Source organism: Peromyscus californicus, unplaced genomic scaffold (genome assembly GCF_007827085.1).
Source record: "Peromyscus californicus insignis strain IS unplaced genomic scaffold, ASM782708v3 Scaffold_11__1_contigs__length_118956290, whole genome shotgun sequence".
NCBI classification, from domain to species: Eukaryota; Metazoa; Chordata; class Mammalia; order Rodentia; family Cricetidae; genus Peromyscus; species Peromyscus californicus.
Genome location: NW_026294402.1, coordinates 4,033,961 through 4,052,326, shown reverse-complemented (window position 1 = coordinate 4,052,326; position 18,366 = coordinate 4,033,961). Strand labels below are relative to the sequence as shown.

Here is an 18,366-nt window from a genome sequence, read left to right as displayed (position 1 = left end):
GTGATATGTGGAACTCTTACTGTGCTTAGGAAAAACAGGGCCTCTGAAAGAAATGGAGCCTTTCCATTTCTATCCAATCAGCCCCTTTTCTTTATTTATTTAACTAACATCTGTTTATTTAGAGTATGTATGTGCATTTGTGTGTGCACATGTATGTATATGTACGTGTGTGTGTGTGTGTGCGTGCGCGCGCGCGCAAGTGCACGCGCAGGTGCATGCACATGTTTGTAGATTACACTCAGGAGTTGTTCTCTCCTTCCACTATGTGGAAGGCTTAGCAGCAAGTTCTTTTACCCACTCATCTTGCTGGTCCCAGTTTTTCTAAATCAATGGAAATAACAATTAGTAATATGACATTATGACAATTATGTAGAACAGAATTCCCGAGTCAGTCTGAACACTAGAGGTGTGGGATTTGTATTGTGCCACTTTCAAAATTAATATTAAAGCTTCTCTTACCTGGCATGCTTGGTCTATTATCATGTTGAGGTGAGAAACAGTAGCTGTGAGCTGGATGGGTGAATAAAAGTCAAGTGGTTGAAATAGCCTTACCTCATGTTCAGATAGGCTGTGTTCTTAATGCTGTTGCTATCAGAGTGTATATGGTAATTGAACTAGTACTATTGGGAATTTCACTATTTTCACTTTTTCCTATTGGAAATTGATTGTAAATTTCATTATTAAAAGTTTTGATTTTATACATTTAAGGAAATACATACTATAAAATACTACACTGGTGGACAAGTATAATACACTTATTCAGTTAATTCCTTGGGGTTTATGGGCAAGGATATTTATTTCAGAACCATTTTTGAGTCTGGAGAACAATTTTTTGCAAGTGATTCAACTAAAAATATCTGTAAATATTTCTAAATTCTTAATGGATTTTCAAATTCTAATCTACAGGACTCAGAAAATACAGAACAGAGAATCCAGTGTCTTGTCAGCTCATTGAAGCACATGGTATATGAGTATATATGCCGATGCCTGTTTAAGGTAAAGATTCGTCAACTAGAACCTGCTCCTCATTCCTGTCCCATAAAACAGTGACAGTTCCGTAGCTGCTTTCTTACTCAAAAAGTATGGAAACGGGCAGTTGTGGTTTTTTTTCTAGAATACAGTTCACCACAAACTATAATTTCTTACCACATACCAAAACATAGTGGGAAGGAAAAAGACAAGATGGGGATAGGCTAGCTGACACTAGGCTAGCTGCCTTCACTTTGAGTGGGTCTGCTGGTTACTAAAATGAAGGTTAACCGTGGGTAACATGTCATTACCGAGCCCAGGTTCCTCATCGTCAGGTCTAGTGTTATCTGAAGACATGTCTTTGTTCATTGGTAGTGACTGTTCTGTGCCTGTGAGGTGTTCACCATCCCTAGCTTCTATCAGATGTCAATAACATGCCCTCCTCTTTCCCTTATTTGTGAAATTCCAGTGTCTCTAGGCATTGCCTAGTGTCCCCTGGTGTCTTAGTGACTTTTGAATTCTGTAAAGAAACACCATGACCAAGGCAACTTATAAACGAAAGCATTTCCAGAGGATGAGAGTCCATGGCCATCATGGCGGGGGAGCACGGCAGCAGGCAAGCTAGCATGGTGCTGGAGCAGTAACTTACATCTGATCCACAAGCAGGGAGCAGAGAGAACTAACTGAATGGTGTGGGCTCTTTTTAGAAACCTCAAAGCCCATCCCCACTGACACACCTCCAACAAAGCCTCAGTGTAATGAAACCCAGTGTGCAACCATATCAGCCTATGGGGGCATTCTCAAACCCTATACCTGTGTTGTGGGATTCTTTTGTTACTCATTACTTGCTGTTGGTTATTTTTTCTACTCTTTTGTCCTTGGGTCTTTGGTCTTTTGGCTCTTTTTGAGGGTCTGCCACCCAACTCCCAAATAAATCACAAATGGAGTCTTATTCTTACTTATAAATGACCAGCCTTAGCTTGGCTTGTTTCTTGCCAGCTTTTCTTAACTTTAAATTATCCCATGTACCTTTTGCCTCTGGGCTTTTTTCTTTTTCTTATTTCTGTAATCTTATTTTCACTCTTACTCTGTGGGTGGCTGGGCGGCTAGGAGGCTGGCCCTAGAGTCCTCCTCCTTCCTCTCTCATTCCTTGCTCTTTTCCTCCCAGATTTCTCCTTCTGTTTATTCTCTCTGCCTAACAGCCCCTCCTATCTTTTCTCCTGCCTTGCTTTTGGCCTTTCAGTTCTTTATTAGACCATCAGGTGCTTTAGGCAGACAAAGTAACACAGTTTCACAGAGTTAAACAAATGCAACATAAAAGAATGCATCACATCCTTGCATCATTAAACAAATAATAAACAAATGTAACACATCTTAAAATAATATTCTACAACAGTTACTGGAGTCACAGGGCAAAGAGTTGCTGGCTTTTGAGTTACATACAAAGTGTAACTTTCTGAGGATGTCTTCCTCTTAGAAAGGATCTAGAACAGTGTGCAATGAGAGACTCCTGAGACTTAGAAACTTTTGATGAAGAGAACCAAGTTCAGGCCTTTAGAAACAGTCCTTGGAGTCAGCTTACAACATAAAGAGCTCCCACAAAGTCAAGTACCCGAGTCTGAGGAGTTGTTAGCACAGTTCAGTCACGTAGACTCAGGAAATCCTGAAAACTGCATTACGTTAGTTGAGGCAGAGCAGAGCCTCAGTGCACCTTTGCAGGACTGTGCAGAACTTCTGCTGCTCTTAGAGTAGGCATTTGTACCAAATTCCTCTTTCAGTGGTAACTGTCCATTTTCCTTTCAAAGGGCTTATGGCTCACTAAGGTTCTGAAACCTCCCCTTAGACTTCGATTTTAAGTTGTGGAAGATTGTGAATTATGAGCAGATATGGCAAAGCCCTGTTGCCCTAGATGTTGTTACCCTAAATTCGAGGATGACCTTTTACAGTGGTGCAATCCATCAGTTACAGAGCATGTGATCCCTGACACTTGTATAATGTATTATCTCCTCTAATAGCCAAAATTTCATTTCATGATTAAAACTTGGAAATATTTTCAGAAGATTTCAAAGTCTATATGGAACTATAACAGAAAAAACATTGAAGACTTATTCTTCATTTCTTCTTGATTCATTAAACTAAATCAGTTTGTGCCTTGTAGTCAGTCTGGTTTTCTCCTTATATACTTGTATTTAAATACCTAAAAGTAGTTAGAAACTTTTCTTTCCTGCATTCCCTGTCTTTGCAGTTGGTCTCAAAGATCTTTCCATGACTATAAATACTGAACTTCATTGATTTTCATAGTTGTGTGGTCCATGATACTGTCACATGGGTTTGAGTGACCCCTTTCCAAAATGCTGTATAGTGTTTCATTTAGACAGTTTTGGCTTTGGGAATACTTTCACATAAATAATGAAATATCTTGGAGTTGTACTTAAAGTTTGAGTACAAAATTTATTTTTTCATATTAAAAAATTACCTATGGTCTGGAAGTAATTTTTACACAGTATTTTTAGTGTGCCTGTGCTTTGATTCTGACTTAGTACATGAGGGCGTGTGTGAAATTTTCTACTGTGTAGTTTTCAGGACTCAGACAGAGGTTTGGGCTGGAGCACTTTGGATATCCTTTTTGACATCTCTGTTACATGACAGTAGGATTCGTTTGCATTTTTGGCTGTTGTGAGTGATTGTACTGTGTATAGGTCTGCCTGCATCTTTGCAGATTTAAGTAAGTATTTTGATTTAAGTAAGTATTTTGATTCGGTAGATTTCTGGGTAGAAGTATAATTGCTTGTCTAAGGGTCATACTTTCTAAATATTGCTGAATATTATCAGATATTCTTGTGGAGAATTTTGCTTGTTCATGCTTGAACTCTGTTGGTACTCTGACCAACAGGTAGTTGAAAGCACCCTTTTTTTTGCATGCTTATCAACCTGGGGGATACACACACACACACATACAACAGAGGGCATGAAGTTGGGACGGATATATGTTGCAGAGCGGCTGAGAGGAATTGGTGGGAGGGAGTTGGGAGTAGATAGAATCAAGATACATGTTTGAAATTTTCAAAGAAAAATGTTTTAAAACTAAAAATAACATAAAACATTTACTGTATTAACTCCACTTTAATTGTTACTTTCAGCTTGTATTTTTGTATTTCAGTTTATATGTTCCTATTTGTAATAATTCAGGCTCAAAGCTGTTAATGCCCATGTCATATAGTTTATAATGTAATTGGCCAAGGGTCAGTATTAGCACCAACATAATTTAGTGTTTCAGCGGACTCTGTAGAGGCTTGCTTCTCTAAAGTCACTTTATCCTTTAAAAACACTTCAGGTTGTGCTAAGCAGCTTTTGGTCAGAGTAGGAGAGAGGCTGAGAAGACTGACTTCAATCTTCTAGTGTGCAATTGGAGTCTCTTATTGCCTGCTTTGAGTAATATTTGTCTATTGTGAACAATTGGCAAGTCCTAAAAATGTCACTGTGATCCACAATTTCTAAACTATTTTTTAATAGATAATATGGCTGCTTTGTAAAATTCATTTCTGTCACTATGGAGTATGATTTCAGGATTCCATAGTGTTTGAGTAATGATGGAAGTTGAGAAAGTGCATCAATCATAAACTACGAGATAGATTCCTCAGAATTTATACTGTAGCGTTAATGTAGGTAGAAGTGGTTTCATGTCCTTATGAAAGAAAGCTTCTGGGTTTGTAGCCGTCAGCACGACACTAAACTGCTTCCCAGAGTGGCCCTCATGCAGCTATGCTGTCATGTTGGTGACAATAGTGTGGCCACAGTTGACTCCAGATATAAGATGGACTAGTATTCAGGGCACATCAAACTGAATGCAGGTTGACTTGGAACAGAAAATGATTTATCTGTTTTATAACAGATAATGTGGACTTTTACTAAACTGAACCAAGTAGAGAAAGCTGCCTAGCCATTTCCCGCCTAGGTGACTGGCTGGGCCATTTCTTGCCTAGGTGACTGGCTGTGCCATTTCTTGCCTAGGTGACTGGCTGTGCCATTTCTTGCCTAGGTGACTGGCTGTGTCATTTCTCGCCTAGGTGACTAGCTGGGCCATTTCTCGCCTAGGTGACTGGCTGGGCCATTTCTGCCTAGGTGACTGGCTGGGCCATTTCTGCCTAGGTGACTGGCTGGGCCATTTCTGCCTAGGTGACTGGCTGTCCTATTTCACTTCTGCAGGAGGTCAGGATACTTATTTCAGTACTTACTTAATGAAATGTATAAATTACATATTTGGTTCCCCAGACTTACCATAAATATAAAAGTACATGAAAGTAACATTTGCTTTTAGTATTCCCCGCATTGATCTTTTTGGATAAAGAAACTGAGTGTGTAGGTTTCCACTATGGTGAGAGAGTGTGGGAAAGAGGGCACTTGGGGGCAGGAACGCTGGAGCAGGTGCTGGGAGGGGCATTTGGAGAGCACTGTTGGGGAGCATTGGGGAGAGACTTGGGGGAGCTGTGGGAGGATCACTGGGAAGAGCTCTGGGGGCTTTGGGAGGAGCACAGGGGAATTCTGAGAGGAGCTCTGGGAAGAGCACTGGGGGAGCTCTGTGAGGGAATTGGAGGAGCAAGAGGAAACACTGGAGAGAAGCACTGGGGACCTTTTCAGAGAACATTGGGAGCAGCTCTGTATGGAGCACTCAGGGCTCAGAGAGGAGCACTGAGGGGAGCTGTGGGAGGAGCCCTGGGAGGAGCTTGGGAGGAGCACTGAGGGGAGCTGTGGGAGGAGCCCTGGGAGGAGCTTTGGGAGGAGCACTGAGGAGCTGTGGGAGGAGCCCTGGGAGGAGCTTGGGAGGAGCTGTGGGAGGAGCTGTGGGAGGAGCTCTAAGGGGAGCTGTGGAAGAGCACTGTGAGGAGCACTGAGGGGAGCTGTGGAGGATATGAGGAGTGCTGCTCTCAGAGGTTTCAGAGGTAGAAAGATCCTTTTATATTCCTGTGTACTTTGCCCTGCCTTCCCTTCTAATTGAATTTGCTCATTTGGTGAGATTCGGGTGGATGCTGTTGTAAATGAACTATTGCTAACACCTCATGATTGCGAACTAGTGACTTACACTCTTCTATTAAAAACATGGCTGTTCTCTGGGTTAGTGTCTAGAAACTTTGTAATCTGTATCTATTGAAGTGGGTCTTGATAATTTAGACAGTTTTCTTCTACTTAGATGATTCTGGAACTTTCCGTGTTGCATCCTTTCCACCTTCTTATCCCCACAGCATCGTAAGTGTGCATAGAGTCGCCCATTAAAATGCAAGAGTTAGCAAGGACTTGGGTTCTGTGCTGTCCTAACTACTCTGCTGTGGAATGGGGCTTTCTTCCTCAGGTGCCAGGAGCCTGGTGCTTCTCACTGCGCAGATTTGAAAGGACTGACTACTGTAGAGCAGACTGAGATTTGGTAGCTTCAGTTTTGATTGTCTCTTGAGAATTGTAGGACTGGAAGAATAGTTTTGATGTATGTTTCCCTTTCAATATCATGCAGTTTGCCATCAGTCTGCCATTATGTCAGAGTGGTGTTACCTGATAGATGTGGTAGGTAAGAACCTTATGTGTATTTAATGCCTGCAGTAGGACTGTTCTGTTATGTGGAGCAAGAGGCTGAGATTTAGAATTAACTTGGATGTAGAGATTGTTGAAGTTGCAATTCAAAAGCATTCTACTTGATGCTTGAGATGTCCTGCCAGCAGATGACCAGGGAAACACTCAATACAACTATGGACTTGTTCTCTAACGTCCTATAAAGACTCACACCATGCTAACCCTAATCCAGTGGGTTCCTCTAGTTATTTCCTGGAGTGCTGTATGTATTTTAATGGGATGTGGCAGACACTCAGTGTCCTACTGATCTTTTGTTTATCTTCCTTCCTTCAGCCAATAGGGAATCCATTGGGTTTTTTATATATTGGAATAGATTCTAACAGAACCCAAACATATTGAGATAAATTGGCACTGAACTAAAATGATGAAGATTTCTGACCTGATAAGCAAAGTCAATAAGAGATTTTTAGGAATCTAAAATATTTGCTCAATTGTGAATGATGACAAGATTTTCTTTAAAAAACCAACACCTTGAAAAATCCTTAGTTTGATTCATTAATCTGCAATGTTACTTGAGCTTTGTTGGGATAATGTGCTCATGTGCTGTACACATGCTCGCCCTCCCTCTATACACTGTGGGTTTTGTTTCATTCTTGAATCATGGTTCTTCCTTATGATATCCTTGTTGAAAATTGTGGCTGTGGATTTCATTATTACAACTTTGGATAACTAGAAGGACATCAAACAATGATTTCCTCTGCCATTTCTACCTTTGACAATGATGGAAGAGGATTGTGGTTGTTCTGGTTTAGAGCATGTATCAACCTTGCATCAGGGTGTGTGACACTGTAATTCCATGTTTTTCCCTAAAGTCAGAAAGCAGGGAGGAGACTAAGTGCCTCACTGTTCCTGACCACACACTTCCAGCCAGTGTGGGGTCACGTTTGCACAGCAGTTATTAGCCTTAGGATGTAGATCCCCATGGGTGGTCGGAGGCTTGTAGAATGGCAGAAGGCTGATGAGACTGCAGTGTTCTTTCTTGGTAAAGAAAAAAAATGACCAGACAAACATAGTAATGCTGTGAGTTGTGTGTGTGTGTAGATACATGTCTGTCATAAGGGATAACACAGTGATAGAGGCATCAAAGTAATGTATTTGTCATCTTATTAATACTGTGTTTACTTTTAAGAGACAGTTTGAGTAATTGGTTTGTTCTGTGTCGGTAGAACCTGAAGTCACTTGTTATTACTGGTGAAAAAAAGACAATACAGAAGTATATCATCCAAAATTTAAAGACATGTTTTAAGAAATAGCAAAGTGTAACCCTGTTCTTCCTTGCAGGCTGACCAGTTGATGTTTGCTTTGCATTTTGTTCGAGGCATGCATCCTGAACTTTTTCAAGAAAATGTAAGTAGTGTTGATGGAAGGAAATCTTGATACTACAGAGAAATCCATTAAGACAGGGTTTTTCTTAGGCTAGAGATGACTTAGGCTGTAAGTTGTATAAATATTAACTAATGTTTTCTAAGTGATTTCTGTGAGATGCTGTTGTGAAGTTCTTTTTCCCTGATGTACACTTAGGATTACAGGTGACAGATCTAAGTCATTTCCCAGGGTACTTGTGGTACTGTAAACCAGGCCATTTCCTGAGGGTATCATAAGAGCCAACCTCCTGGCTTTCCTGTTATAAGCAACTGAGAAAGGAAGAAAGTGGTAACATGGGCACACAACTACATTGTCTCTCCTCTGCTCACCTATCAAGAGTCAGCAGATAAAATGGGTGGGGGTGGGGCTGCACAGGTATCCCGTGAGCCCAGAGGGTCACATTATCTTCTTTGTCCAGCATCTTTTTCTAGTCTGTCATTTAACCACATCTAGTGCTCATGATACTCACTTGAACTAGAACTAAATTAAAAAAGAATTGTGTTTGTTTTTCTTTTTCATTATTGTGTAAATATAGAGGGAGAATTGAGTAGCAAGGGTGCTAAGAGAGTCCAAATTCAATCTATTGCCTCCAGCTCTACTTGGTCAGGTTTTAATTTTCAGATAGTTTTTCATGTCAGATAGTTAAAGAACATAGACCATTCACTGTTCTTCCTGTCTTTCATTTTTTCTAATTCCACATTCTGTCGCTCATTTGCTTACTTTTTCCTGAATTTATTAACGTGGTTCTAATAATTTTTATTAACTTAGCTATCTTTCATGTAATTTTTAAAATTATAGTTAGTATGTTTTCAGGCCTTATATTCACTATTGTGCCTTCCTGGAATACCTTTCTTAATTTACACATCCCAAACAAGTTTTAATCTTGGTGGACTTGCCTGCATGTGTATTAGTGAGTAGTAGTGCATGAAAGAACAACAATTAAATGTCTAGATGATGAGTGTGCCATACACGGTGCACATCCATTTCTGTCTTAATACAGTTAGCTCTGGTAGGTTTCATGCATGTTTTCTGGTGGCACATGACTCTCCAGTGCTGGTCTGCTTGAAGAAATGGGAGGTGCATTCCCTGTGTTCTGAGGAAGCTGCATCGTGAGATGCTTTATAAGAAATTTAAGACAATGTTATTGGCTGGTTGTGTTCTGATATTTTTTGTGTCCCTCGTGTTTTATTCACTAGGAATGGGATACGTTTACAGGTGTGGTTGTTGGAGACATGCTGCGCAAAGCTGTGAGTTAAAATGGGATTTCTCACTAGGGCAAAAGTTCTTGTCTTGGGTTTTATGAAATACAATTGTATCATAGGAGTTTAAAATTATTGTTGCAATTATACTTTTATTAGAATATGTCCTGACCTGTGCTTCCTTACTATAAAATGGGCTTAATATATTTTTTTAGACCTTGAAAAGTTAAATTTTTTGAGAAAAATTATTAAATACTAAGATCTTAACATTACTTATTTTTCACAGGATTTGTATTTTGTTTTAAGAAAAATGTTATAATCTTTAGGAAAATTAATTTTTCTTATGTAACTGAGGCTATAAAATTACGTTTTTAAACTTTATAAACTATTGAAACTTACAGTTTTTAAATGAATTTTGTATTTAACAAATAATAGATAATAATCTTGAAACTGATGCATTGAAAATACAGCACAATCATTGTAGCAGGTCCCTGTGGGAGGCAAGAAGGCAGTTCGGTTCAACACAACTAAGTAGCTGGTGTTGGTACAAACTTTGGGAGTCTAACCCTGAGTTTATTTTAGGCATATTTAAGTTAAGCACAGCACAATTTGGTGAAAACTTTTCCAGTGATAATTAACCCAATCCTGTGTGCACAATTAAACATGCATAAATCTCCTTGAGGAACAGAGAAACAATATGAAGACTGGACTTGACTATACTGAATCTCTCTAAAGTACATGTGACAACGTCCATAGAGATGGCTTCTATAGATGGACTGATACAAGCAAGCTTATGATAAGGGTTTGGGGGAGGGTCTGGCCTCACAGGTAGCACAAAGATCAGCAGGCAGGAATGCAGCTTTCTGGGTAGATAACAGATCGTGTGTTCCTTCCTGTGAAGGAACAGCCCTGTGAACTAACAGTCTAGGTCCCCCTAGTGCTTATGTGAAATGGATGGTTAAGCACAAGAAGAGTGAATGCTAGCGATGGTGGCGCACGCCTTTAATCCCAGCACTCAGGAGGCAGAGCCAGGCGGATCTCTGTGAGTTCAAGGTCAGCCTGGACTACAGAGTGAGGTCCCGGGCAGGGACCAAAACTACACAGAGAAACCTTGTCTCGAAAAACCAAAAAAAAAAAAAAAAAAAAAAAAGTGAATGCCATGTTTTACATATCAGTGGTCTTCTCTCTAACAGTGTTACATAGAATTTTACCATGGTGATGTAATAAATATAAAGAAGTAGTATATAGTATGTTTTCTTTTCAAACATGTGTTAATAAAAATAGCTACTCAATTGCTTTTTTAAAAAAAAATTTGAATTTTACCAAATTCATTAAGGAAAATTGCTTTTACTGAAGGACTCTCAGCAAAGAATTCGTGATCAACTTCCATCTTGGATAGATCAGGAGAGAAGCTGGGCCGTGGCAACACTGAAGGTTCATTTTTTTATTAATTTTTTTAAATCATGTGTATGTGCTTGTATATTGTATGTCTGTGCACATGTGTACTGCTACATATGGAGGTCAGAAGTCATGGCTGAGTGAGTGTCTTACTTTATTGCTTTCCATTTTTTTTTTTTTTTTTTTGAGACAGGGTCTCTTACTGAGCCCAGAGCCTACCAATTGGGTAAAATGAATTAGATGGAATGACCAGCAAGTACCAGCATCCCTGGTGTTTGTGACACCCAGAGCTAGAATTACAGACTCAAGCCACCATGCCTGGCTCTTCATGTATGCTCTGGGGTTCTGAACTCATGTTTGTGTAGCTGGCACTTTAGCCAGTGAGCCACATCCCAGCTCCTGTAGAAAGTATTTCTTTCCTGTTTTGTAGGATATTTTATTTTTGTGTGTGATTTACTTGTGTTGACATTGTGTATGTGCAACTTATTTATATCAGTGTTGATATTTCTGCAGTAAGGATATAAAATCTCTTCATTTAAAATACCAAAGAATTGCTGTGGTATCTGCCTCCTCCAGCTTATTTTTAATCGCTCAGCCCAAAGCATTGTGTTTGTAGAAATGAAAGACAAACGTATCCTACTGACTTGGCTCCCTCTTTCCCTTCTTTACCCAGTTTCCTTATAGTATAGTAGAAGGAAAACTATATAGTACTACAGTAGCCCACAGAGAAAACAGTAAAGCAATTGTAGGTGGCTCAATCTGAGCTGCTCTGCAGAGGTTGAAAATGGTTCTCTTATTACATAGTTTCAACAGCGTCGAAGGCAGCTGCTGTGATCACATTAATTTGAAGTGATTGACAGTGAAGGAGGCAGGATGCAAAGCTGATGTCTGTGCTTCACAGCCAGGGGTCTTTTACCACTACACTGTATGCCTTTTTCCCTATAATTTTTTGTTGATAAAATGAGTGGGTTTCTCTTCATATCATGTTATTCTCTTCATTGATTATTCACTTTTATGTTTATCATTGGCCATTATAGTGTCAGTGACCAGAGTTTTTTAGGTGACCTCACTGAAATCAACCTGCTGGCCTTTCCCCTATACCTCTCTGTGTATTTTACTGTGAAGTCTTATTTTACCAAGAACTCAGTAGTCTGTGGTTTGCTCAGAATTCTCCCATGTTCTGCATAGAATGAGCCATGAAATCTCTGCCATCTCACCTTGATCTGTTGAAGAGAGAATCCTAGTGAGTTCATTTAGCCAGAACTTCCCTTACCCCTGAAGTTTTCTCAGTAACTCTTTATTTACTGACTTCAATCCTGCTTCTTGGCTATATACATTTGGATTTTCTGAGTTCTGCTAAGAATTGAACCTGTTGTGAATTGTTATCTTCCCATTGTAATAGCCTTGAATCAGATCTGCTCTTACCTCTTAACTATTATGCAGCTGTGGTTTTCTTTAACATTAATGGATGGCAAATGTTTATTTTGTATACTAAGAAACTCTTCCTCAAACAAACTCATTGTCAAAAACATACCAGAAAATTGCCATTTGATATGGTTGGCTCTACACAAGATCCACAGGACACACCAACTGCTACATTCATTGCCCATCTCAAAGAACTGGCTGATAGTGGAATGATTATGTAATGTATAGTGCACCAGTGTTAGTAGTGATGGGACTTATATGCCAGTTGTTATGAAGCTAACAGACAACTATCAGATATTATCCAGAGTCTTAGAATCATTTATTAAAACTGAATAAGTTAAATGTGAATTGTTAAGTTTCTTTGTTTAATTTTAGTTAGGTTACATATGAAATGTTACCAACACAAAGAATTATTTAGATGTGGCTACAGATGCGAGATAGAATCTCCTAACACTCTTGATGCATGTGTCTATGCATGGAATTCTGTATTACAGATACAGGTCGTCTATTGTTTTAAAAGAAAACATCTGTCTGCACAGATTTACACTTCTATTCATATTTTCCATTCTTGGAAAAATTTGGGGAAAGGGGAGCATTGAGATAGAAGGAATGGATGTATTTGGGTAAATCTCTGAGAGGTGGTATTGTTTAAGGCAAAAACTAAGTGTTGAACTGACACTTATGAACTAGCAATGTGGGTTTGAACATTTAGGGGCAAAAAAACCCTATGTGGTCACATATAGATACATAAGCAAATATGGTTTACAGAAAACATGCTTTCTGAAAGATTTGCTGATGTTACAAAATACCAGAGTTGGACAGAAGGTAAAGCTATAAAGGTAAATTTTATTTCAAAATTCTCTCTCTCTCTCTCTCTCTCTCTCTCTCTCTCTCTCCACACACACACACACACACACACACACACACACACACACTGTAGGTCAGGAGTTCAGTATAGCGTACTGAGTTCAGTTTAGAAGAAGACATGGACTTGTAGGAAAGCAGGCAGTGAACAAGGAGGGTTGCTGGGTTTTAGTATCCCCAAGAACCAACTGCAGCTGAAGAAGAAAGAACTCTGGCTCAACTCACTTTGCATGATTCTTGTTGAAGGTGACCAAAGGTGGGAGGAAGGAAGTAGATGAGAGACTGAAGGTGGGATTCTTTTTAAGCTGCTGTAGAAATGTCTTGATAAGACTTCCACAAAGTCTTCCACCGAGAAAGGCTGAAACTGAAACCCAAGTGAGAAGCCCCCAGTAGCACCATAGCAAAGTTTGGTTAGAAAGAGCATCCTTGTTGCTAGAGATGCACTTTCACTTTAACATGAGCTTAGCTGTGCTGTCCTGAGGTCTTGCATGTTTTGATGATGGTACTGATGTCTTTGCGCACAGAAAATATCTCTTAATGAATATTGGTTGATAGAATACTATCTTGGGAGTGCTTTACTGGCTTTAATGTGGGTGAGTTCAACATGCTGTTTCTAACCATGAAATATAAGACAAGCTATTACAAAGTAGAAAACAAGTAATAAGCATCTGATTAGTTTTCTTTGGCTTTTGTAGCTTTTATAAAGTATGTTTATGTGTATATGGTTGCAGCTCCTTACATGTGATAGTTTCCATTATAGATCGCTCTCCCCAGTCTCTACCAGACCCTCTGCTTTGAAGACATGGCACTTTGGCGTACATACTACCATCACTCAATGTGTGAACAGGAGTTTCCATCAATTCTTGCAAAAAAAGTTTCCTTATTTCAGCAGGTAAAGTGTAATGCTATCCAAGTGCAGAACAAAGTCAAAACTGTGATGTTTCTCTTGCCCATGAGATGCTGTTTAAGTAAAAGCTTTGCTTTTAGTGTATTGTGTAACTTCATCCACATGCAGAGAGAAGGGCTTTCTGCTTTGGCCACCTTATCCAGACAGAGCCCTGGTAACATTTCTAAGTGGATGTCCCTCTGTACCTCTTGTTACTCTCTCTGCCTCTGGACCAAGTCAGATCCTGTGATAGGAAAAGAGGTCTTTAACAAAGTGACTAAACTATAAATCATATGCATTCTTCATTCACTTATTTTAAAGAGTCCTATCTAAGGAGAGGATTTAATGTGAAGGAAAGGAAACTTTTAAAACTCCATTTCAAAAGAAAGCCTTGAGGTCCCTCAATGGGTGTCTTTAACGTGACCTTGGCAAATGACTCTGGAGATCAGCACCCTAGGAAATGCTCCTTCACTTGCCTCTTCTCTGAGCTGTCCATTATGGAAGCCAATTCATTTTGTTTTCTTGTGCAATGAATGCTATCTCAGCAGATATGCTTAAACCAAACAACAAACCATCTGAAAAGGAACATTTGCACATCAAAGGAATGTTATAGATACACAGAAATCAGCAGAAACATAATTCAGATGTCAGGCAGGCAGCTGCCAGATGCTAAACATTTACCCTGCCATCTTCACCAGCCACTGGCCCTTTATATGATCAGGAAGACATAGCTCAATCATCCTTTAAGGGATTTTTGACATAAAGGGGAAGTCTTGGCTCATAACTGTTGTGACAATTTCAAGCATAGTAAATAGTATGCAACATTGGTTACTCTTGTATTTCTGTAAACATTAATTAGTAATCATTAACTGTTGTTTAGTTAATGCTGCTGAGAAATGTCTATTTACAAAATTCTCCATTTTGTTTCAGGTTCTTGTCGTTCAGGCTCTACGACCAGACAGACTGCAGAGCGCCATGGCTCTGTTTGCCTGCAAGACCCTGGGTAAGCCCAGGCCTTTGCAGATTCTGCCTCTGACCCGGGGCACTGCTTTGAACTAATAGTTCGTTTATGCTGATCCTAGTAAAAATGTGACTTATAATCGCCACTTAGTTAGAAATATATTTCTCCTTATTGGACATAATTGTAGTCAGTGTTTAATTAAATTACGTAATTGACATTCCATATTTAACAAGGTAAAAATACTGAGTTTTTAAAAATTTTTCTAATGAAAGTATTTTTTACTTTTATTTCTTTATAAGAAATAACCCTTACAGGGTTACAAAAAAGGCATTCAAATGTTAGTGGCAAAAATGGAAAAAATTATAGTGACAATAAAATATACTATAGCCTTCAGAAATATAATCTTCAAAATTAGTAATTTTAGCATAATCTAAAACAAAGTATTGAGGTTTTTTTTTTGCTTTTCAGACTATAGTTTTTTCAGCCTTTCAAAGAGTATTGTCCAAAGAATTAAAACTTGTCACCCCCCCCACCCCGGAAATAATTCCATTTCTGTTAAGAAAATTTAATAAAAACTGTTAAGGAAAGTATGAAAACAGCTGGATGTCATGATGCATGCCTGAAATCCCTGACCTTAGAGCTGGGGATTCCAGGTTCCTGCTACCACGCGCTTGTCTGTTGTCTGTGCATGTCTAATAGACACACAAGGCTAATGCAACTGACATGGACATTTTTAATTTTCTATCCTAGCATCTAATTGACATCTCAGATTAAAACTTCCCAAATTCACTTCAGATACCCTATCTCCTTTATAGTTTACTTGCAGTATTTTAGGTTCTAACCCCAAAACTTATTTTCTGTTTGTTTAGTTTACCACTACAACTTAAGTAAATTGTCATCATAATCTGTCACCTCAGTTGTGCCATAGTTTTCATTTGTGTTTTCTGCCTTCAGAGTATTTCCAGAATCCACTTCTTTTTCTCTGCTGTCTGCCCCTTTGCTGAAGTCACCACTGTAGGAGTGAGGTGGCTTCCCTCAGACTCTGTCCTCTTCACCTTCAGTTGTTCCCACAGTAGCTAGAGTGTCGTGGCACACACTGAATCAGATGACTATTCTTGGGCAAACCCTGATGGCATCTCTCTTCCCAGGCATCCTCATGATGTCTTTGCTGCTCTTCCTTCAGATCCCATGGCCTCTTCACTCATGTTGTAGTCTAACAATGGCTTTCATTCCTGTGCACAGCCATGATTCTGGCATTCCAGGACCTTTGCAGTCACTGTTCTCCTGTAGTTTTACCTGGCTTTCTCCCTCATTGCCTTTTCCAGCTGTTACATAAATATTTCCCTCTTCATTTTTGAAAAATAGCATCTCACTCTCTTTTCTTCTCCTTCATCACACTGCTTTCCTCTGTAACTGCGTCAGAATCTGGCATTTTGTTATTTGCTTAGGAATGGCTTGCTCTTCCAGTTGCAACACATGCCACAGAAGGCCCAGCTTTCTCTTACAGAAGCATGGAGAACATACCGCACTCCCACAAGGGGCTCTTCCTCCTTTCTTTCCCTGCTGTGGTTTGGTTTGGTTTGCGGCCACTCCCCTCTGGAAGCTGTACAATCTCTGAAACCCAAAAGAAATCTTTCTTGCATAAAATCTTTAAAGTCTTTCCCAAATTCTCAGAATTAAATACAGATTCCTAACCTAGAGAGATGGCTCGGCAGTTAAGAGAGCATGCTACTCTTATAGAGGGCCCACGTTCGGTTCTCAGTGCCCACATCAGGCAGTTCACAATGGCCTGGAATTTCGCCAGCAGTGATTTCATAACAAAGTGTCTTTATTATATTTTGACATATTTTGCCACTTAATAGATGCCAATCATAGTATTCTCAGGAGATGGATGACTAATAAAAAAGTACCTGTTATTTTGTCATTAACATAAATATCCATAGCTTTCTTATTTTTTATGCACACAGATGTGTGTTCTTTATTACAGTGTGGGATTTTCTTGCTTGTTCTATCCAAGAACCAGGTTTTTTTTTTCTCCAGTAATTTGTCTTTTACCATAACATTTTTATAACTTCAATTCCTTTTTAAGGCTATTAGACATTCTCATCCAGATTGCTGTTTTAAAAATGTCATGTCTCCCTGATTTCTACTAGTTCAACAGCTGCAGTGTATATGATTCTGTTCCATGTCCTGAATTAGTTCTTAAATTAAGTATGGTGATTTTAGTTGGTGAGTCATGATCATACATATTTTTTAAGATTTTTGTTTTATTAAATAAGACTATATTTAATTCAGTTGTCCTAGAACATGTATTTGAGTTTATGAATACATAAATGAAATAATGTTTGAGCAAGTATATTTCAGCTTTCTTCTTGGTTTTTTTTTTCAGTCATGTGGGCCAGGCTGGCCTTGAACTCACTATGTAGCTGAGGATGACCTTAATTTTGTTCCTCCTGTCTCTACCTTCCTAGTGCTGGGATTATAGGCGTGCACCACAACACCTGTTTAGTACAGGTGCTGGGGAAAGGGCCTAGAACTTTATGCATGCTTGGCAAGCCCTATCTCAACTACATCCCCATTCTGAATAGATCTATGTCTTAGTACGTTACCATAAGTACAAAATATTTTTATTGCTTCTCAAAATTGTGTGATTAATAACAATTTAAAATTAGTTAACATAGCCCAGTGGACCTCCACCACTCAGGTGTAGGCCACTCCAGTCAGAGTCGGTGCATGACCCGCCTGTCAGCTGAGCTACCCTGCTCCCTGGACTCTGTTTCCTGAAACCCTTCCTGTGGTCCATGCCTTCCCAGGTCATAGCTGCTGCCTCTGCTAGACCCTGTCCTCAATTCCAGCTGATTCCTGCCACTCAGGTGCAGGCCACACCAGATCAACAGATACCCCCTGCTGCACCAAAGGCCAAGCTAACCACCAGAAGGCCAACTCCCAACTTGGACAGAGATCACACCAGCTGCTAGAAATCTGTGCCACAAAGACTAGAAAATCAAAGAGGAAGCAGAAACCAAGGAACAAAACACCAGTCCAACACAGACAAACTCAGAAATCAGGGACTAGAACTAGTCATCCCAAACCCAGATGTCCAAACACCAGTGTAAAAATACAATCAACAGCAGCCAGGGCAGTCTGGTACCAACAGAGCTCAGCTATCCTATGACAGCAACATCTGAATATTCCAACACAGCTGAAGCACAAGAAAATTACCTCAAAAACAACTTTATGAAGATGATAGAGATTCTTAAAGAGAAAAATGAAAAACTCATTAAAGAAATTGAGGAAAAGACTAACAAGTTTTCTGCCCCAAACCTTACCCCCAATTATATGTTTCTCCACCAATGCAGTAAGCCAGATCAAGCTGAAGTGAAAAAGTATAACAACAGGTATATTGAGCAAAGCAGCTCCAATGTAGGTTCTCTGGTCCCAGAGATTGAGGCTAGAGAAGTCACACACCCAAGCCAAGGCAGGAAAGTTTTATAGATTGTAGCAAGGGGTGATGACAATCACAAGTTGGGTTTGTGCCCAAGTATTGTCAAAAGCTGAGTGCTTAGGCAAGAACTTGGGCAGCTGGCACCTTCAGGGAAAGAAGCTGCAATATCCTCCAAGATTGCAGAGCTGGGCTTTGTGTGCCTTTCCTCTCTCTCAAACAGAGGTTTGGAGAGAGA

The 18,366-nt window shown here is 39.6% G+C and overlaps 1 protein-coding gene across 2 annotated transcripts in view; it reads left to right on the top strand.

The window, feature by feature from the left end:
- The window catches only part of Dync2h1 (dynein cytoplasmic 2 heavy chain 1), a 260,746-nt gene that overhangs the window by 167,299 nt on the left and 75,081 nt on the right, over nucleotides 1-18,366 (top strand). For both annotated transcript variants that reach the window (XM_052751659.1, XM_052751655.1), the window contains 6 exons: nucleotides 907-996; nucleotides 7,870-7,935; nucleotides 9,150-9,200; nucleotides 10,509-10,586; nucleotides 13,600-13,731; nucleotides 14,656-14,728. In XM_052751659.1, coding sequence (XP_052607619.1) covers nucleotides 907-996; nucleotides 7,870-7,935; nucleotides 9,150-9,200; nucleotides 10,509-10,586; nucleotides 13,600-13,731; nucleotides 14,656-14,728 — 490 coding nt within the window. The remainder of the gene's footprint in view (nucleotides 1-906; nucleotides 997-7,869; nucleotides 7,936-9,149; nucleotides 9,201-10,508; nucleotides 10,587-13,599; nucleotides 13,732-14,655; nucleotides 14,729-18,366) is intronic.